Source organism: Thunnus thynnus, chromosome 11 (assembly GCF_963924715.1).
Source record: "Thunnus thynnus chromosome 11, fThuThy2.1, whole genome shotgun sequence".
Taxonomy (NCBI): Eukaryota; Metazoa; Chordata; class Actinopteri; order Scombriformes; family Scombridae; genus Thunnus; species Thunnus thynnus.
This window is the reverse complement of record NC_089527.1, coordinates 20392501-20414973: the sequence shown is the minus strand read 5'-3', so window position 1 is coordinate 20414973 and position 22473 is coordinate 20392501. Positions and strand designations below refer to the sequence as shown.

Here is a 22473-nt window from a genome sequence, read left to right as displayed (position 1 = left end):
GTGGCTATACAGCTGAGTAACATTCACCTTCACTCATGTTTTGTCCAGACAATATACAGCATGTCAATGTTTTGCCCTTTATTTGAAAAGACCCAATGCAGGAATGTACTGTAGTTTTAGAGAAAAAAACATTTTCCTGATCAGCCTCTTATAGTGAAAAGGAATGATGACAAAGTGACATTTTCTACTCAGATGCATAAGCATCATGCAATCTGCGCTTGTCTCAAACACGTAACACTGTGCAAACTCTCTCCAGCCCATCATCATCATTAATGCAAAAACCGTTACCACCATTCAGGACTCCTGAGTAAATGGTAAAATGATGAATTATTAAACATAGTTATAAAACTAAACAGGGGTCAAGCAATTTTTTTGTATGAATAATGCAGTTTTAGGAGCAAACTTGCACAACCTAGAGAGGCCATTCTCTGAACTTCTGTTATTCTGTCTTTATTGCTCCTTGAGCAACTGAAAACATAATTAATGATTGGGAATTTGCATGTTCTACTGCACAAAAAAAGACAAAAACAAAAAAAAACACAAATTGACAAAGAATCATTGGAGATAACACTTTTAAAAAGTTTTAATCTCTTTAATGATATTGACAAAAAATAACAGGAAAGTACTGTGTCCATGTGGAAAGTATTCATTAAATTAAGGTGAATCCAGCAAATGAAAAGTCATATATGTTACTTTAATTTGATCATGTCTTGTCTTGTGCAATGATTTGTCTAGAGCTGTATATAGTGTATGCATTTCTTTAACATAATATATATTTTTACAATTTATAAACAAGAATACTAATAAGATTGTGATAATCTACATGTTAAGCCCCTAACATAACCAACAAATCATTAAAATAATCCTTATTATGTAATATTAGATAATATATTTTGGAGGAGGGTCGTATGCTTCTTCATAGAGGCCTTAATATAATCTATTTAAAACTTTAATGATTCATATAATTTTATTTTTACTTTACATAATAAAATATAGTGTACACAAGGCAAGATTTTTTTCTACAGCAGTTCACATTGGTTGTAAAACCCATGTCTCTTATGTATGGCTTTGAAATTAATAATCAGAACAAAATAACAACAGTTCATTTGTTGAGCAGTGTTTTCAGTGAGTGAGTTAGTGAGTTTATAATAGCAGACATGGTGGCTGAGTGATGTGTCAATGCATTCACACTTTGATCATTGGGGGAGCTTCCTGAGGCCGCCTCTGCAGCTTTCAGCAGACACACATAGTTCATGACGACCTCATCCACCTTGGCTACCACCTCGCGCCGCTCGCTCTCGGTGCTCAGACCTTCCACTAGTGACATGCAGGCTTGCGTTAGACAGCAGAGTGTGTGGAAGCTGTGCGTCAGAGTGAGCAGTAACTCCTCCGGACTGCTGTACTCCTCGGCCATCTGACTGCAGGCGCCGCTCAGCACTTTGGCCTGCATGAAAAGGAGCTGGGAGATTGTCTCCATGTCAGCCCTGTTGACCTTTGGCTTCTCACCTTTGGACAAATGGCCCACACTGGAACGCACCACGCTGATCATCTCTAAGGCATCCTTCCGTGCGAGTGCGAACCCTGTGTGAAGGCTGTAGGTTTTTCCCTTCATTGAATTTACACGATCTAACCTTGCCTCAAGGCTCATGTCCTTTCTAGCGGCGACCATGTTACTCTGCCTAGCTTTCAAGGCCGTGTTTTCCTCGCCACTGAAGCCGACAGAGAACAGACGCTGTGAGGGCTTCCCTTTTTCATTATTATCACCATCAGTGTTTTTCTTTCTCCGTAGGAAGCAGTGACTGAACGGCCCATGGCACCTCCACGCACCTGTATCCAGCCTTGGCACTGTTGACAGTGGCAGCAATGAGGCTCCTATAGACAGCCCTCTACGTGATGAATTAGAGGCGACTGAACCCTGGGACAAACTCTTGGGCAAGGTTTTGGCAGAGAATATCCTCTGTAATTTTGGGGGATCTTGAGACTGTGAATTCTGACCACCACTCTTCCCTGTAAGTGTGACTTTGGTCTTCCCTAACAGTGCCTCTAAGCTCCTGGAACCTGGCATTATGGTGCTCCAGCTCCTCCTGAGCATCCGAACCCTGCATGGCTTCCTGAGGCTGCCTGTCATAGGGTCACAAGAAAATCCGCTTGAAGGGAAAACCAGAGTGTGTGGTTTGGGCTCAGGGCTGGCCTGTGTAAGCCTGCTGGGCTCTGTGCTACTTTGTAATGATGATGGTGACATGGTTGTGGTGGTGGTACTGTTCTCATTACAGAGAGCTAAAGATGACTCTTCCCCAACCTTCTTCAGCTGTGTGCAAGCTACACTAGGGGTAGTAGGAAAACAAAGAGAACCGTTAAGCATCTACCTGACAACACATATTCATCTGTAATAAAATGTTTGCGTTCATTAGTTTCTTACTGTATACATAAATCTTAAATGGAAAATGCCTCTGAATTCACATACTAGCTAAAAAGGGATATCTTCGTTCCTGAAGGATTAAATTGATGAAAAGAGCAAAAGTGACATATAAACGAATAGTTGAACTTTTTTGGAAATAGGCATATTGGCTTTCTTGCTGAAAGTTAAATGAGAGGATCAATATCACTCTCATGTGTCTGTTCAATATGAAGCTGGAGCCAGCAGCCAGTTAGCTTAGCAAAAGGACTGGTAAAAAGGCAATATCTACCTACCAGCACCTCTAAAGCTTGTTAATTAACAGGTTAACAGGGGAAGTCATGTGCAGCACTATTTCTTGCCTGTCACCTCATGGTAACAACATGACTCTAGGAGGTCACTTTGCCGGGCGTCCAATAAAACCACGTTTTGCGTTTTTTCACTTCCCCATTTTTCCGGTCTTTATGCTAAGCTAAGCTAAGCAGCTGCTGCCTCCAGTTTCAGTCTGAAAGTGATTAAATGCATTTCCCAAAATGAAAGCTGGTAATTGCAGGTAAATAAGGACAGGGATATATTTAAAAGGGCTGTTCAGACAGATTATAAACACAAATTTTCTCACTTACCTCTAGTGGTACCTAGCCATGCAGATAGTTCTGATTTTATTTGCCCAGGTTTTGAGATACCTTTCTGGCTCCATCCTAATACAGTGGAGGTGATTTTTTTGTGGTGCTCACAGCAGGAAAATTATCATTAAAAAAAATCTATTTCTACATCTACCTGTTATAACATGTCCCCAAATATTCAATAGAATGTGCTGTGTGGACAGTTTGCAAAGGGAATAGTTTCTCAGCAGAAAGTAGTTCCAATGAAAACATTTCACAGTTAGGCCTTGGGGACTGTCAGTATTTCTGAAAAGATATTTTGATCTTGGATTTTTAAAATTGTGTGCACTGCAAACAAAACACAAAACTGAATCACTTCCATTGTATTGTCGTGGAGGTAGAAATCTCAGAGACAGATATCTCAAAACCCAGGCAAATGAAACCAAATGTATTTGTTGTAATGTTTATAATTTGTGTGAACTAACCCTTTAAAATATATTCCTGCCCTTACTTGCCAGCAACGCATGGCTTTTTCAAATGCCACATTTGTCCCTTTTATCTACTTACACAGACACAGATTACCGGGAGCACCCTCCTGTTTAGTTTTACCTGTGGTTTCTTTTATCTTGGGCATTCTGTGACTGCCATCCCGTGTAATTCCGAACCCAGGCTCAGCGCTGGTAGCTGCATGGATCTTCCTCAGTAGGGTGGGGTCCATGGGGTGACTTGCCTTCCCTTGGCCTGGGGGCCCGTAAGCCTTCTCCTCAGCAGTCACATAATTCAGCCCCTTGAGGGAGGACTCTGACAGTACATGCATATTGTCTGTGGCACAAAGGGGAGAATCCATGGGAGTGACACAGCTGCTGCTGCCTGTGCTACAACCAGCGTCTATAGAGGAACACTGTGAACTTTGGAGAGAATGAACTCCTTCGCTCTGTATTGATGACATCCGCTTGCTCACATGGTAATCGTATAACCGTGCAACGTCTTGCTCTGACGCCGGAATCTTCATTTGCTGCTGCTCATTATCCTGTGCAGAGACATCTCCTTTGGACGGGGAGCGGAGATGGGCATTAAGTGGTTGGCTTCTTTCATCTGAGTCCTGTTTCTCTCCCTTTACTGTCAGCCTCTCTGCGTGGGAAGCCTGTGACTCATTCACACATTCTGGAGCGAGATTCTCTGCCATTTTGTTTCCGGGCACTCTCTGCTGCCATTTTTGATGCCTGTCTTTAAAGTGAGTTCGCCCCAGATCAAGTTGATTCATGTAATAGGAATCCCTCACAGTGAAGGCATTATACTTTCCAACAAGATGAAGGGGCTCATCTTTAGCTGAGTCTTGAGCGATCACGTGGGCTCTATCAGAGGACTCACAGTTATCTCGTTGGATTCTGCTCTCTGCCTCCCTCTGTTTTCCTCTCTGCCTGCTCATCATTGAGCCCATGTGCATCTTAGTGAAGTATTCACTAACTGATTTTATTTCCATTGTCTCTGGCTCCATCTCACCGCCATCTGAGTGAAAAATCTGGGAGGAGGCGACAGCAGATGATTTCGCCTCCTCCTCCTGATGCTCCTGGGGGTTGTACTGCATGGCTCCCGCTCCACCATCGGTAGGCGCAGTGGCCTCTGTCTTTTCCTCATTCATGGCGTGGTATCCTTCTGTCATGGCTACATGCATCCTCAGGTGGTTGTCTGAGTGTCTCTGAGCGGTGGCCAGCTCTGAGCTCTCTGTCATCTCAGAGGAGTTTGTCTCGTTGCCAGAATCTGAGGACTCAGGACTAAATGCTCGTGATATTTCTACACCTGTGTACCACAGAGAGACAAACAGCTCATTAACAACTTCTTCTGAGGCACAAGGAAAATATCACAGATCATGGAATGAGTCAAATATAGTTATTGTATAAGACAATGTAAGTCAGCAGGTATTTCAGAAAAGGAAACACTGACAATAATAAATCTAAATCGCTGCATAATTACATTATGCATAATAAACATTCCACCTAAAATTAATATCTAATTATAGCATCTATAAAATATTGATAGACAATATTAAAAAACTTGATGTTAGCATGCTGTAGGTGGCTATTTGAAATGATAAATTATGTTTTCAGCTTTTTCTATATTGGCAACAAGCATCTGACATTGTGCAGTATGCAAATGATAAAACATGCAAAATGATAATAACAAAACAACAACAAATCATGACAAAATGAATGATACAGTAATGCACACAAACACTGTTTGTATGCTTCAATGAATGAAGAAATAGACAAATGGAAACATAGAACAAAATGGGCTTTATTGAAAAAAATCAACAACAACAAATCAAAAGTGAATGGCTGGAGCATGTGTGGTGTTAATGAATGAATGTTACAATAGTGTAAGGAGAACCTGCGCTACTCTCTGACTGTGCGGGACTCTGTTCCTCAGATGCAGCGAGGGCCTCGAGTGCCTGTAAAGTGGATACCACCGCATCGTCTAGAGGCTCCCCGTGGCCCTCTGCTCCTTGAGTGGGCACTGAATCTATGAGAGACACTGGGATATCATTGCAGGCCCCCTGGGCCCGAGTCCCGGCCCCCTGCAACTCCTCCTCATCAGAGCTGTCCCTGAAGCCGGGAGGAGGAGCAGCAATGGCCAGGTTAAGAGAGTGCAGCAGCACATCATTGTCCTCCTCGTCATTACCCTCCGGAGGGGGAGGGAGGGAGGTCAAGTCAATGATATCATCGCTGGACCCTGAGAGCGAGAGTAATGTAGGCTTGTCAATGTCACTCATCACCATGTCCTCCTCACAACTGATGTCATCCTCATCCTCTGCATCATCCGTTGTCTCCGCATAGCAGATGTCGTGCAGCAGCGGCTCTTCGATGCACTCAGCAGGACCAAAGATTTTGGTGGAGTATTGATACCCGTCTTCTATGGCATCCATCATCTTATAGTCCTCCTCGAGGCGCCTGTACATGGGGCTGTGATTGTCTAGAATCTCAGGACTTTCATCCATCAGTCTCTGGTAGCCCAGATTTTGGGGGTTTACACTGTCTAAGGGAGGATCTCCAAATATGAAGGAGACCTTTGCACTCCTGGAGGAGTCTTGGGGTTTGGGCCTTGGGACGTTGAGGTAAGTTTGGGTGCAAGGGATTCTGCAGCAATCCACTCTCTCTGCCATGTGCATTGAGTGCTGAGGCTGGTGGATCTCAGTTATGTAGACAGGTTGGCCTTCACATCTCCCGTGGTCGAGGTATTCGCACTCCTGGTCAGAAAAGTCTTGGCTGCATCTCTGGTTGTTTCTGTCTTCGCATGCTTTATGGGGTGTGCTGTATGTACACTCGATGGCCTGGTAGTTCTGCTTTATTCTCGCTGCATGGCCTGCAAAGAGGAACCAAAAAAAATTAACACAGGGCTATTTAAACCCAAAACTGATGAGTCATCTTGTGATAGTTTTAGACGTACTTGTTTCCATACTGTTTGTGTTTTTGGCCACATTGAAGATGGAGCGCCGAGAGTCCACCAGTAATCTGTAGTAGCCAGCAGTCAAACAGGCCAGATTCATTGCATCAACAGACTCCATTAAGAGAGTGATGGGCTGTGAAAGAGGCAGATAAGCAGATGACAATGACAAAATAAATGGGAGTGCGGGGCTGCAGAATGAGGTTATAATGACTGCTGAACAGACTTAGTGTTGTAGGGTAACACCATGGAAAATATTCATAAAACCAGTCAGCACATGCTTTCATTTTAAAAGGGAAGGTTTGTTAACCTTTACGTCCAGAACATGCAGTTCCACTCTGACCCTGCTGTCATCTTCTGTATACATCTCAATGCGGTTGACATGACTGAAATCAGCCAGAAGTGCCACCAGGTTTGTTTTGGTGTTAATCACGTGACTGATGCCATATTTGGGTCCCACCAGCAAAGTCACTTCTGTGTGCTTCTCGCCTTGCTGTAAAAGGGAAGAGAGAGACAGCACAAATGTTATTTTCTCCTTGCATATTGAACAGTCTATAACATGACATCTTTTTGGCTTCATAAAATTTGAGGTAAAAAGATGATTTCACTCACAATTAGTGTGGATTTAAACACCCGCCCTCCATACAGCCTCAAGTCACTGAGATACTTCAGATAATGGACCTTTGCCTGCAAGGCAGTCAGCTGCAATGGAGAGGGAACAAGTGACACAAGATAAGATACAAGCTGAAATCATTTTAATGAGGTATTCTCAGCAATATGTAATGTGCAAATGAGTTCATGTTAAAAAAAAAAAAAAACACTGCAGCATTGTCTGTTCTCAAAACCACCCAGGAAATATTTTGAAACTTAACCTTCCACTAGATGGTAGTAAAGAGACTTTTCAGATGCTGTGCAAGGCGTCAAGAGATGGAGAGAGAGAGAGATAGACTTGGTATAGAGAGATAAAGAGAGAGAGAGAGGAATGGGTGACACACTCTACCTTTTTACCAGGCGGCACCAGGTTCTGGTTGGTTTTGAGGATGTGAGTGAGGGCTTTTTTGATGTTCTTCTCTTTCATGCTTGACAGCACTGCAGGGGGCAGGAACAACGCCAGACCCCACTCCTTCCTACGGACACGCAATTCACAAAGATTAGAGAAGGTCACTCAATCACTGTGAAAAACAGTAATTCATCATTCTTGATCGATTCACTTCACCCAGTGGTGGTGCATTGATTAACTGACAGGGTACAATCAGAATCATTAACTAACCAGCAGGGATGTATTGTCTAGCATTGCAGCAGAACAATACTAGTGAGATCATTATTAATTTGTTGTATTACAGCATTCAAGCCTTACTAGTCTCCTCTACAGCAGCAATATGTCATTAGAAACAACAAAATGGCTCAGTAGTTAGAAGACATGCCATTGATTCCAGCCTACATGGCACAGTGTGAAACCCAATGGACTTACTCAATATACTTGAGGGAAACTTTCTGGGACTGCTTGGTATTGATGGTTAGAATATACATTTGCAGGGCAGCCAGACGGAGGGCTGTGTCGTATTTCAGCTCTGACCCAAATCTCTCCAATACCACATCATTACAGCTCTGGAGGAGTCAGAGAGGAGGGGGGACAGGAGGAGGATACACTTAAGTCACACTCATGACATTCAAGACAACAACACACCTACAGCAACAGGTTGCCACGGCCGACATTAGACTAAAGTCTAGACTAGGTCCTACTTGCAAAGTATTTTCTGCTGCGATTCTTTTAAAATAGAACAAAAATTAAATGTACTTTCACCATAAACTAGAGGGTACCACTTTATGTGCTAAATGGATCTGCTGATATTCACCTGGACGTAGAGGTACTCAAATGCTACTGCATCTCTCCTTAGCAGGTCAACAGGATCCTTTGGGACAAAAGTGATTCGAAAAAAGCACTTCATCTTGTGTGACCCTGGCCTCTGTGTCACCTAGAACACAATTCAAAAATAAGGAGGGTCCCATTGAGTCAGGAGAATTAACATATTTTTAAAGATATCTCTTTCAGATGAGTAATGACAGTGCATTGCATGCAACATTTAATGTTAACTTTCTACAGGATTGATGTACAATGTCAAATCATGAAGTCTGTCACAGTTATTACAATGATCACAGTGATTGAAGGAATAGTTTGACATTTTAGGAAGTATGCTTATCTGCTTTCTTGCTGAAAGTCAGATGAGAAGATTGATTTGTCTAATATGAAGCTGGAGCTAGCAGCTGGAGGCTAGTTTAGCTTAGCATAAAGACTGAAAGCAGGGAGAAACAGCTAGCCTGGCTCTGTCCAAAGATAACAAAATCTGCCTACAGCATGCCTAAAGTTTATCAATTAACATGTTATATCTCATTTGTTTTATCTGTGCAAAAACTGAAGTGTAAAAAGAAGTTTGGGCTTTTTTAGTGGACTATTTCTTGGCCAGGAACAGTGACTTCATGGATTGTTGTTGTCAAGGCAACCAGCAAAGCCTCCAGGAAGTTAGCCAAGAAATAGTCTAACTCATAACTCCCTGTAAAACCACAAATTATGATTTTCACACTTTTATGTTTATGCGTTTATGTTATGTTTAAGCCAATGTTATCCTGGCTTCAGCCTTTTTGATTAAATGGACAGATAAGAGAGTGGTATCAATCTTCTCATCTAACTCTCAGCAAGAAATCAAATAAGTGCATTTCCAAAAATGTTGAACTGTTTATTTAACATTTTTCATGTACAACTGGTTGTACTGATAAAAAGAGGGGTATCAAGTCTATTATTCAACGGCCCTTTTCCTGTTGAGTAGTTGAGTAGCACTGAAGAGAGGTGTCTCACCTGAGTTAGCATCTCCTGCTCATGCAGGAGCATGAGTTTGCTGGCAGATCCTTCAGCTCTTTGCTCCAGCATCAGAGAAAAGTGTTCAATGCTCTTAATGGATAGCTTCTCTTGCAGGGTCAAGATGACATCCTTTCACAAAGACATAGTCATGGTTAATACAACTTGAGAACCATGCAGATGCAGCAGCCTGCTTACGCAAACATCATAACCATAAATCATATTAACAGTTGAACAAATACAAAACAAGACCACTACTGTACATATAATCAGAATTTTAACTGCAATAGAAATAAACAAAGAAAATTTGAATTTCTGACCAAGTTCTCCCTGCTCCACAGCTAAGTTCAGACTACTCTTTGTGTCAATCATAATTTATGTTCAGATGAGGTTCTGAAGGCTATAGTGAAATGAAGAGTTTGCACATTATAACGTACAGTGCAACTGTGACTAACATTCAACATTTAAACTGTACATCACTTAAGATTACGTAACTGCATTTCATAGTGAAGCAAAGTTCTTTTCAGCACCTACCTTAATGGATGTGTTGCTGTCAAATCTAAATGATTTAGTCTGCCCGTTCTCCAGGTACACCTTCAGAACATTTGGCATAAAAAGAAGGGAGTTGTCCTTCACAGTTTCCTGAGGACAGAATGAAAAAACATTTGATCAACAAATCTCACTTTTTCTAACTTCAAGTTGTTTATGTACAGTCGTTAAAATGCATCAGTGGGAGTTGGGGTAGAAAAATTTCTAATTAAAAGACCGCTGGGAGGAAAAGATTGCACATTCAAGGACTCACTATGGAAGTGACTCTGAAGATTAAAGGAACAGATCTACATTTTGGGAAATACGTGTATTTGTTGTCTCCCTAAGATGAGAAGATTGATACCACTTTCATATTTGTCTGGTAAATAAGATGCTACATCTCAGAGATGGTTAACTTAGCTTAACATAAAGCCTGGAAATGGGGGGAAACAGCTAGCCTGGCTCTGTCCAAAGGTAGCAAAATCTGACTACCAACATCTCTAAAGCTCACTAATTAACATGTTATATGTCACAATACATCTTACTCACATCTCATCTCACATCTTACAATTTGGATTTTATACAGATTAAAAAACAATATATAAAGTGTTATTGAGCTTTAGATGTGCTGGTAGGCAGATGTTTTACCTTTGGACAGACCCTGGCTAGCTGTTTCCCCCTGTTTCAAGTCCTTATGGTAAGCTTAGTTAACTGTCTCTTAGTTAGTAGTCTATTTAACAAATAGATACGGCATGAGAGTAATATTGATCTTCCCATTTAACACTCAGTAAAAAAAGCACAAAGCAAATGTCAGGCTATGTCTTTAAACCTGTACATGACATTTAATTTATTTTCCATTGAGCACACATAGTAGTGAAAGTACAGTTTTACAATGTAAAACACTAATGCATCTCCCTTAAGAATCACTTTCTGTCTGATATTCTCCTTACTTTGTAGGTGCTCTCTCAAAAAAAAACTTTTCTCTCAGTGACACATCTGACAAATCAGGGGAGCTTTCTGTGAGTGTCACCCTTTTTCTGTCAATCATACCCACATGCTCTCTGTTTCATCCCAGTGATGGTACAGTGATGAAAAGACAGAAGAAGAGGTGTGTTTTTTTTAATCATGCATGTCTTCATGGTACAGTTGATTTCTTATATTTTCATCTTATATTAGCTTATCTTCTCAGCCTACTGCTATTGTTTTCTGTTAAGAGCCTTGATGTGAACTGAATGAATCAGTGTCCAATATGACTTACAGGGACCTGGCCATTGATGATGACCTCTTCAGCGAAGCGGACTTTAACAGGATTAGTCTTTAACTTCGCCTTTTTGGCTGCACTGATGAATGCCGATTTCGGTGACTTTTGGAGGGAAAGACGGAAAAAACAACAAAAGGATAATCAGTTCCTTCAGAGATGAGTCATATTTTTTTATCAGCTCCACAGAATTCAAGAACATGTACACTTATTGAAACACAACAACCTCCCATTTCTCCGCTCTGTGCTGATGCAATTAAGGCGGCTCTCTGTAAAGGCATAAGAGGGAGGACACCCTTGCTGCCGGTGTGTCATTGAGGCTGCCTGGTAAACGGAAGCAATTACAGGCTGGATTATAAGAACTGCTTGGTCCTCTGAGTATTATGGGGTACTAAACCCATGTTTTTTCTGCAAATCAAATCCTTATTCAAGTTTAGCCACTTGTTAAGTGGCTGTTTTTAAAAAACTCCAATAATTAATTTAAATGCATGGTGAATGGATGTATTTAGACATTATACTTTCAAGTTTTAGGAAATGTTGCATGGTATAAAGCACTATAATTACTGTCACGGTGTATAGAGAATTATCAGACTTCATCATCATTTCAATCCTGCCGCAAAAAAAAAACAACAAAAAACATATATGTTATATGATTTGGTCTATTTTTGGTGGGAAATCAAGCATAATTCAATTTTCACTGACTTCTTATGTGAACTGTAAACAAAGGCCGAATATATGCTCCTGGCACTGTGTTCACTGCCATCTGGTGCTGCGTGACTAGTAAATGTTGATGTAGCAGCTTTATCTGAGGTCTTGCAAGGATCTGACGCTACAACATGAGAAGGCTTGGAAAGACTGCAGCAATTCGACTCCCTTTGAGTTAGCCGGGCTCTTAAAGTCAGATATGACACTACTGATACAGTGCCAGCACAAACATACGGCAAGATTAATGACTTTCATAGATTCAACAAAATAATCAGCTCCAAACACACAGACAGCCTGATGGAATGTACTCGATTTCATTCATAGTGAAACTTACTGGGTACGGCTGAACAACAGTCAACAATATGGACTCCTTGCAGCTCCTGCAGGAAAAAGCATACACAATACCTAAACATTTTTAATAAGATGTACATGTTAATGAAATGTTTAAACAAACAAAAAAACCCATTGGGATTAAGGGAAATCTAGAAATATTTCAGTCGTCTTGGAACCGAATATTGTTATTTCTGAGACATCATGGTGGAAGGCAGCAGGAGGAACATTGTGTCCCAGGGATGCTCCTGGCAGCCCTGTCTTTCCTGCAGAGACAGAGCCCATTCAAGGCAACAGGAGTTGTGAAGGAGTAGCCACATGGGCACTTTTCCCTGTACTAATCTACTGTTCACAGACTGCAGCACAGGTCACACAAGGACCAAACTCTCACAGTCAGTCACTCAGCTGTGTCAGTGATATGAATCTAATGAGACGCAAGATGCAATCATGGTGCACGGAGCAGGTGGCTACGAGAATATACCATTTCTATCCAGCTAAAATATTTGGATATATAGCACTTGAAAAGAAAATACAGAATACTGTATGAACTAATTCCTGTCCTTTCTTATTCAGGATAGAAAGCTGCAGTATTTTTGTAAATCTGTGGCCATCTATTGTACAATAAACTGAGATTTAAAAAGGTAGTTTAATTATTTTATAGTTTCGATTAGATCACATTGTACAAAGGTGAAGTAAAGTGCCTATAAAACATATTCACCTCCCTTGCAGATCTTGTTGTTTTACAGCACTAAATTATAATGGATTTAATGTCTTTTTTGACAGTGAATTTTCTTGTTTCCATCCCCTGACTTGAGCTTCTGCTTTGGAGTGTTCCTTTGTCATTATGGAGTAGGTTTTGCTACGATGCTGACAATCAATTGAAACAGGTGATCTCCATTTACCTAATTATGTGACTTCTAAAACTAATTGGTTGCAATAGTGATGATTTTGGTGTCCCCTATGAATACTTATCTAAACATTTTGTAATCTGTAATTACTTTAAATCACTTTGTAGAGATCTGTTTTCACTTTGACATTAAAAAATATTCTTCTGAAGTGTCAAAAACAACATTAAATCTTCCTTGATTCAGTATTGTAAGACAATAAATCACGAAACCTTCCGAGAAGGTTGAATACTTTTAATAGGCATTGTACAATTATCAACAACAGGTTTAGCAGCAGGCAAATGGCATCTCACCTTAGTGTGTTGTCATACCTGACAAGGTCAATTACCCTCTCCCTGGGTGCTGAACTGACTGGCTCATCATTAATCATGATGATCTCGTCCCCCGGGATCAGCTTGCCTTCTGATGGACCCCCTGCCAACACACCAAGCAAGACTTAAGTGGTACAAACTACTCACAGGCATACCATTTTTCTTAATTTTCTTGGTTTCATGTGTTGTGGCTTAAGGCTCTAATGAATGCTTACTCACTGAGCGCTGTTATAATCAATGAATCATCGACGTAAACTACAGCCTGAGTGGGTTTTCCTTTTTCTTTTCTGGCTGCATTTTTAGAAGGATTTCATCTCCTTCAGGGAATGTGTTGATAATGGCCATGGATTGTATGAGTCACTGTTGTATTAAAGCTCACTGTACAGCTGGGTCACTTTACCTGGTGTGACTGAGCGGACCACCACAGGTTTCTCACTGCCTGCCACAAAGCCAAAGCCAAGCACTGGGTCTCGTCTCATCTCCACCTTCCGGGGCGCTGGTGGCACAAACTTGTCTCCGTCCAGGCGAACTTCCTCCAGGGAGCTGCTCTGGGAGATGTGGCTGTGACAATGATAAACATGGATATTTCCTGTTTTTGTCATCATGTTTATTCTAAAGCACTGTTTTTGTTCTGTCTCAAATGTCAAATATTATTGTACTCTTTCAGAAATGTCAATGTTATAATAACTTGAAAATGGAAATGTAAGGCACATTCTAAGGGACTTATCTTTTCAGTATTGAAAACAAATTCGGTCACTACACTATTAAATCAAAGAGGCATATAGATAGATAGATAGTTTTCCTTGTGACTAAATCCCAAAAATGTTTTAAGACAGGATGCCACATATTGTTTTGAAATATGAAACTGGTGTAATGCTGTGAAAATAGAGCATGTGGGTAATGGTAATCAATCTCCAACATTGTATTCTCACATTGCAGATATCCACAGTGTGATTTGCCAAGAGGCAGTTACTTTTTTTTATGAGTAATCACACTGTTATGTGTTACAGGACAGGCTTTTACCTTGCCATACTAATAAAAATACAGGACCGATATAATGTTGAGTGTTATGTTGAGTGTTGAGTGTCATTGTTGATATCTCCTGACTGCCTGAGTTTGAGATTTGCTGTCTCTATGGGTGTAGGATTCATGCCATCCTTACAGTAAAATTGAACCTTATTTGAACCTTTACTCCAGTTACCCTGATCAATACATTTTCCATCATCCTTGCGACACAGTTATTCTTCCGTTTGGCTTCTTGAGTTCAAAAACATGCACATACCGCATATAGCTTCCACATATTGCGATCAGAGTTTTACAGTGTTTCTCTCCTCTCCCTGCAAAACCAGCAGCAGCTCTGTATGGTGCCAACAGTGTTGGTTTATTAAAGCTGTGGGCCTGGGCAGACAGTGTGTAATTCACAGTTATTCTTGACACATGTTCTATTCACCACTAAATACTAACAATTAATCTTTCATGGCACAGAGACACAGTGCGATCTGTCAATCGCAATCCCAATACTACTGTATGAAAAGACAACAAAAACAAATGCAACAAGATGTTCAAAGCTCAGTGAATGTCAGCTCATATTCGAGGAGGATTTAACATCTCTTTCTCAGAGCTGTAGAGCAGGAAAAAACCCAGAGCATGTGATCTGCAATTAGGACATAAAGTGCAGCTGATGAATGGATAACAAACGATAACAGAAGGTGAAAATTATATTAGTTTTTTCAACATGTATGTTTTTTTTTGTTGTAATATCAGTCCTGAACTAGAAGTGGACCCAATTTCTATGATGCTCTTACATTCACCTTTTATAGAGAACTGAGAACTTGTATGTCCGTAACAGACATAGTCCTTAAATTATCTTTGATCCAAAAGAAAAGAAAAAAATAATGAAAGACAAAGTAAGATAAATATTCCAGCAAGACTATTAAGATTGACTTTACGAGCCAATTATGGTATAACAAGGCCTTTATTGTTTAGAGTGGGGTTAACAGGTCTACAGCACATATTAACACAACATTAACCTGCTAACAATGAGTGGAGGCACACTTCCTTCTGTGCAGTGAGACAAGGTCTGTGGATTATTTTGAGGAACCGGGTCATGGTTTCTGGAACGAGACATTGCTGTTGATATATTTTCTGGGGCTTTGAGCACCACAAGCTGAGTGCCATCCAGTTCCATTGTATTCAAGAGAAGGCAGACATCTCTATGGCCAATATCTCCAAAACTTGGCAACTCACACCAAAACAATCTAGATGGATAATAGCACTACTAAGAGGAAAAATAAGTATTTTTGATTTTGGGGTGAACTGTCCCTTTAAATCTTATATACAACTTATCAACCAGCACAAAGATGCCTTAAATTAAACATATAGTGAAGATATAATAACGTGATTGGCCCTCTCTTGCCAGCAGGAGAACATTATAAACATTTTGAGTGGTATTTGCTCTAATTTGAAGGAGCTACTACTGTACCACCATCTTGAAGGTTTCTCAAAATTACTGCAAAGCAACTGCTTCAGATTACAAGGATGGTGTTCTTAGCTCTCCGCCCACTCCCTTGTTGTGCTCTGTGTGGAGACACCTTTACAACAATATGACAAAATGCTAACTTGTAATTAGACTACTGCTGTGTATTACTTACATTGCAAAGTAATAAGAAAGCTTTCTGGGAAAGCTTGTCTTTTTTTAACAGTAAAGACTGTGTTCTTTGTGTGATATAAGAATCCAGCAAATATTTTGCAAAAGTTGACCTGCTGGCACACGGATGCCCGAAAGGAGCGATCAAATCTTACATTTGTTTGTAATTAAACAAATGCCCCAAAAGTAATATGCGACTAATTCAATTTAAAACATAATCTGTGCTAATATAATATGTAAGTATTATGCAGAGGCCACACTACATGTATTTGCAATTAATATATTGTCCTCTTTTATTTCCATTAAAAATTACACAGCCCCAAGTCTTCCATTGGTGAGCTCAGTAACACATGTGCAATAAGGTGTAATCAAAAGATAAAAGCAGCGTCTTCTCTCTTTGGATACAAATCATGTTGAAGTAGAGTGCAATGTATACAGTATTTTGATTGTATATCTATACAGTTTTTATGAATAATCTCTTGTTCAGAACCAAATGCTCAGATTGAAAAAAAAATCCAACAAATGAACAAACAAACAAACCACTGTCTCACATAACTTTATATAATAACTGCCTTCAACCCCCTATTATTGACCAGTGGTTGTACTTCTGCAAATATGTAAAGTAATTGTGCTCACTACACCAATATTGTAAAAGTAATTAAAGAACGCTTTTGAAAATGGCTCTTAAAAAGGATAGATTATTTTATATGTTTTAATCACAAAATCTACAATGTCACAAAATGTGTGGGATTTCCCTCACTGAATCATCACAACAACTCACAAAAAGCTCACTCATTTTCTCTCTCTCTCTCTCTGTCTCTCACACACATACCCAAACATTGATTCATTTAAATACATGTACCCATTGTGTCTCACTAAAATAGAGAGAGTATGCACAAAGTATGAACAAAAAAGAACAGAAAACAATTGTGAGAGGGTATATAACAGGAATAAGAATAAGTAAAATTCCAAAGCCTTTTAACAATCATTTTGCTTCTCCATTAAAAATTAATTGGTTGATAAAGGTAAACAATCACAGAGTGCTCTGGTTTCACTGCAATGTGGCACAGTGGTATGTGCTGGTGGAAAAGCAGTGGCAGTATGTGCAAAGCCTGCAGTAACAAGACTGAAAAAGTAGGGCTAATTAAAAATAATGAGCAGGGTTGGTTTTGCCTGTACCAGCATGTCAACTGCTGATATCATGAAACTCATCACAATTTAACAAAACTTTACTGAGATCCATCTGCCTCCGCATTAAGAAAATCATATGTATCTGAGGTTATCTTAGGAGAAACACTAGTTTAACAAAGTCCATTTCCATATGCAGAAATAACAACTAACTAAATGTAAAATTTCCTGCATTGAAATTTCTTGCTGAAATTGGACATGAAGTTACATTTCTCTTTAATGAAGGCAGCATTTATCTTATACTGGCCCTTTATGTAGCCCCTCAGTTCAGCCTTTGCCTCTAACAGGCAGTCTTAGCTCCTGTCTCTTTGAGGTCCCCCTCCTGATGAGCCCACTCTGTTCTGATTGGCCAACTTTTTGGAAGCCTGCTGAGGGGCAGCCATATCAGAGTTGTGTTAAGTTACTGCTGATGAAAACCCAACATTTCCTACTTTACTGCTTCATATTAAAAGATTTTAAATGAGGAAATAACAGAAGACTTTTATTGTGAAGAATTTACAGGAAATGGAAATGTTCCACACCATATTAGCAGAGCTTCATTAGCAGCACTAAAAACCAGTCGACACAACAACATATGGAGATATTTGTAGATATTTGTTCAGCGGATTCATTAGAAATAATGCATGGAGGAATAGTACAAGCAGAAACAGCTACAGTGATGTTGATGTTTGATGAAGAGCTGCAGACAACCAGCACACCTCCAACCAGTAAACAACTAATTTTACTTTGCTGTGCTGTGTAATGGAAAAAAACACTTACAGCGTGCCAGCTGGACTTGAGTCATGGCTCGCTGAAACAATGGAAAAATGCCATACTGTTAGTGGAGTCGAGCAGTGAACAGATGACCGTATAAAGAAATCCATCACAAGCTGATGTCAGCTCGTGCTGAAAGTAGAAAAAAATGCTGGAAACTGAGTGGTTTGAAGCTGGTGCTTTTTGCTCACAGGGATTACTTCTACATACGTTAACACATTGGCCATGTTGAATATGAACATTCGACATTTTAACACCACATATATGACTGAAAATAAGGAAAAGCATAATAGGTCCCCTTAACAAATATGACTCTTTAAAAAAAAAACAAAACACTTACTTCATTATATCAATATGTTTATAATATTCAGGGACTTCGTACATATCTTGTAGGGTTTGACTTTACAGTGAGCTTAACATAGTTTACATTTTTGTATGAAATTTCTAATATGTCTATAACATTTTTAAATAATTCCATGATTTTTCTCTGTTGTGAGTATTCGACTTGTAGCTTGTGAGTTTATCCAAATTTATCTTTATATGATATCACTGTAATATTAAAGGGACTGTCAGTCTGTGCATCATGTCCAGACAGGAGAGAAAATGTGGAATATTTAATAACACACCCACATCTGGATCAACACAGCCAGCCAGGTGGTGTGGACCAGCAAACAGAAGAACGCATGCAAACTGAACACACTAACTGAGACTAGAGGCCAAAATATCAAATGGATTATTAATTGCTACATTTAAAAATCATTTCTACAACATTGCATCATTTAACAAACTGTTTCCCTAAATATTTGATTATAATGGATCATGCAAGTGCATATTTTTTTTTCCAGTGGCACAGGCAAGCCTCCATACAACAGGCAGAGACTACTCATGTTTTGTTTATTTCAGTTTTTCCCTCAGCTTCTTAAAATATATAATTATTTATTGTAATGCCTCTTAAAGTGACACCTTTTGTTGTCATATTTATTATCCCAACAATAAAATTAAGAATCTGTTTCATACAGATTTAATACAATGCATACCATACAAAACATTTTGCCATTCTACGACAACTCACAATAATAATTACTACATTGAACACTTTCACTTTAAATTTCTAAATGTGTTTCTCTGACACATTTAGTTTGCATTTGTGTATCAGTCTTATCTCTCAAACAACAAACTCAACAGATTGCACAAATCTAAACCATATGGACCTGTGCATTCAGGAAGAGTACTGTGTCCTCCCCAGCATGGCCACCTGCTAAACATGGCTTGCTTCCCATTGTGCAGACAGCCATGCATCTAATGGTCCCTAATCATACCCATTAGCTGCTACTGTAGCTCCACAACACTCTATATAGCAATCAGAAGCCGCAGTGTGAGCTGCACAATTAACAAGATGCACAGAAATGAGCAGCAAAAAAACGCTGGCATGACTATCAATGTACAAAGATTTTATTTTCACTCTTGTTTTCTTAAAGTATATTTTGGACAAAGCTACATAGACTCCAAAGACTGCTTCAACATGGCTCACTTGTTTGGGCTGAGGAGGTTATATTTGTCCTGCCTGTACTCACAGCCTGTATTTATCGGTATATTTTTGCTGTGTCACTCCTCCCTCTGATGGGTCTGAGCACCAACATTGAATTTGCTAAACCAACCAAAGGGAAATCTAGCTTTATTAAATGTGATAAATGCTTTGATGAAATTTGAGACCTGATGGAACCACCATTTTGACATCCTTGTGTACTGTGAAAAGAGATTGCCATTTTGCCTCCTCATGCTTGTCATTAAGAATTAGTTGATCTAACTCATTTGACAAGAACTTAAATCCGTTCTGTTCTGATGATATTGATCCACTCTGTTGAAAATTGTTGCAGCAGTCCCTACACTACATTACATCTCTTAAAGGGGACCTATTATGCTCATTTTCAGGTCTATATTTTTATTCTGGGACTCCACTAGAGTAGCTTTGCATGATTCACAGTTCACAAAAACTCCTTATTTATCTTATACTGGCCTTTTATGTAGCCCCTCAGTTCAGCCTCTGTCTCTAACAGGCAGTCTTAGCTCTTGTCTCTTTAAAACCCCCCTCCTGATGAGCCCATTCTGTTCTGACTGGCCAGCTTCAAGCCTAGTGAAGGGTAGCATATATCAGTCGTGTTAAGTTACTGTTGATGAAAACCCAACATATCCTGCTTTTGCTGCTTCATATTAAAAGCTTTAAATGACAGAATGACTGGAGACTTTCATTGTGAAGTATTTATTGGAAATGAAATGTGTTCATCATCAAATTAGCATAGCCTCATTTGTGGCCACTATTCTTCAATAAAACAGGTTGAGACGACAAGATATGGAGATATTTGGAGCTATTTGTTAGCGGATCAGTTAGAAATAACACTGGGAGGAATAGTACAAACAGAAACAGCCACAGTGATGATGATGTTTGATGAAGAGCTGCAGACCAGCACACCTCCAACAGGTTAACTACTTATTTTACTTTGCCATGCTGTGTAATGGAAAAACACTCACAGCGTGCCAGCTCAACTCGAGTCATGGCTCGGTGTGACTACCCCCAAAGCAATGGAAAAATGCCATAACGTTAGCGGAGCGGAGCAGTGAACTCGCACGCTGTGTGTGGAGCAGCTGACCATATAAATAAATCCATCATGAGCCGACATCAGTTCAGTTTGAAAGTAGAAAAAACGTTGGAAACCAAGCGTTCAGAGCAGTCTGAAGCCAGTGCTTTTTGCTCACAGTGATCACTTCTACATATGTTTACCTCATTATTTGAAACTTTCGCCACGTTTAATATGGGCATCCGACATTGCTATAATATATATATACGACAGAAAATAAGGAAAAGCATAACAGCTCTCCTTTAAACACTGTGTGTCATACTGTAAATATTAAATAGCTGCTGCTTTATTCATGTGTTGCTGTCACGCAGATGAGACATGTGTTCCTTTGAAAAACACAACAATCTAGTATCAGCACCCTGCAGCCCTGACAAACTCAGATGGCCACTGACAGTCATAGAAACGGGCATTTGATTATTCATGAGTCTCCATCAAATTTAGAAAGCTAAAGCTGGAGCCAAAACAGCCCCCATGATCTGCCTCATCCAGACACACTGCATCCAGCACTTTCACTGCTCCTTACTTCTTATATAACTCCACTGACATCACGCTTCTCATGCTATAACCCATGTATGACAAGTGCTAACCTCCTATTCAGTATATCATTCAAATATACATATTTTTTCACAGTAGAGAGGTGCATCTAGAATATAAAAATGACTGTGCTTGGGTATATGTTACAATCCAGTATGATAAATATTCAATGGTAAAGAGTAACAATCTAGTAAATACTTAGAAAAAACTGTTTGAGAGGCTCACAAAGGTTCATTAATATTTTTAGATCTAATATGAATGCATATTGCACATCTCACGTGAGAGAGACCTGCTCAGTCAAATCAACAGAAACAAGCAAGCATATTTGAACATGTGCACACAAACATACAAGAACCAACAAAGAGTTTCTCTTTACCTGCCTGTACAGATATCCAGAAGTGCCAGTTACAAAGGATTAATCATGCTGATAACGCTGTAACCCATGCAGCATCCTCTGAGGAACGTGCAGACCCTCAGATCAAAACAAATCCCTGCACAGGTGAATTTCTTCAGCAGCAGTGTATACACACACACACACACACACACACACTCTCTCTCTCTCTCTCTCAAAAGCCCTCTCCTGCATTTGGGAGACTGCATGAGGAGTATTGTGGGTGTGTGAGAGTGTGAGAGAGAGTGAGAGTAGGCATGGGCAGAGTGTGCGCAGCAGTGGAGGGAACAGAGAATCAGTATTCTGAATGCACAGATGGAGACAGTGACGTGGCTGGAATAATCACAGGTTTGTGAAGCATCTGAAACATCTGGGACAGAGAGAGCTCTCCCTCGGTTTCTCTAAACACAGGGCACTTACTTGATGTAGCAGTCACGCCCTTCTCTATTGGTGCCCATGTCCCATCCATTGGGGGGTCCCTGGGAAGCGCTCCAGGTCCCTGAAGGGGGCGGCCAGCCTGAGGATTTGGTCCTGTGGCTGCAGTGGAAGAAAAGGGGTGAAAAATCAAGCATTGATCAACCTTATATCATAATTTCATAATTGTTTTCATTAAAACCTACTTGCATAACATCTGCAGAAAATATAAACTCTAATAAGTTCAGAGGTGGTTTAGAGTATAACTCTCAATTACTCGGGCTAATCTAACTGCAAGATACTAATCGCCACAGAGATATCTGAATCATAATGGAAATAAATGACTTGTGGGCTGAGGCGATTCAACCCAAGTGATAAGGGAACGCCTGATTCCAGCGTGATCAACAATGTTCTATAGTCACAGTTCACTCAGCGAATACAAATCAAATTAATTACGTAAGCTAGACACACAGGCGGAGTTGTCATGCCTCACTCTTGTGCTTTGAGAGGCATGAAATTGGTTTTATTTCTAGATGTCAGCACATCCTTTATAAGAGAAGCCCAGAGGAACTCTCGTATAA

At 40.0% G+C, this 22473-nt stretch overlaps 1 protein-coding gene across 1 annotated transcript; it reads right to left on the bottom strand.

Moving 5' to 3' along the window:
* Nucleotides 1-604: 604 nt before the first annotated feature.
* Nucleotides 605-22008, bottom strand: frmpd4 (FERM and PDZ domain containing 4). Its single transcript, XM_067603686.1, has 16 exons — nt 21899-22008; nt 13730-13890; nt 13330-13432; nt 12118-12163; nt 11079-11183; nt 9827-9934; nt 9293-9424; nt 8295-8414; nt 7910-8046; nt 7439-7565; nt 7051-7140; nt 6749-6931; nt 6442-6574; nt 5386-6357; nt 3607-4797; nt 605-2319 (listed from the first exon to the last, which is right to left on the bottom strand). Exons 1-16 carry the CDS (start codon nt 21934-21936, stop codon nt 1103-1105), a joined length of 4863 nt encoding a protein of 1620 aa, XP_067459787.1. The 5' UTR covers nt 21937-22008; the 3' UTR covers nt 605-1102.
* Between the last annotated feature and the right edge of the window lie 465 nt (nt 22009-22473).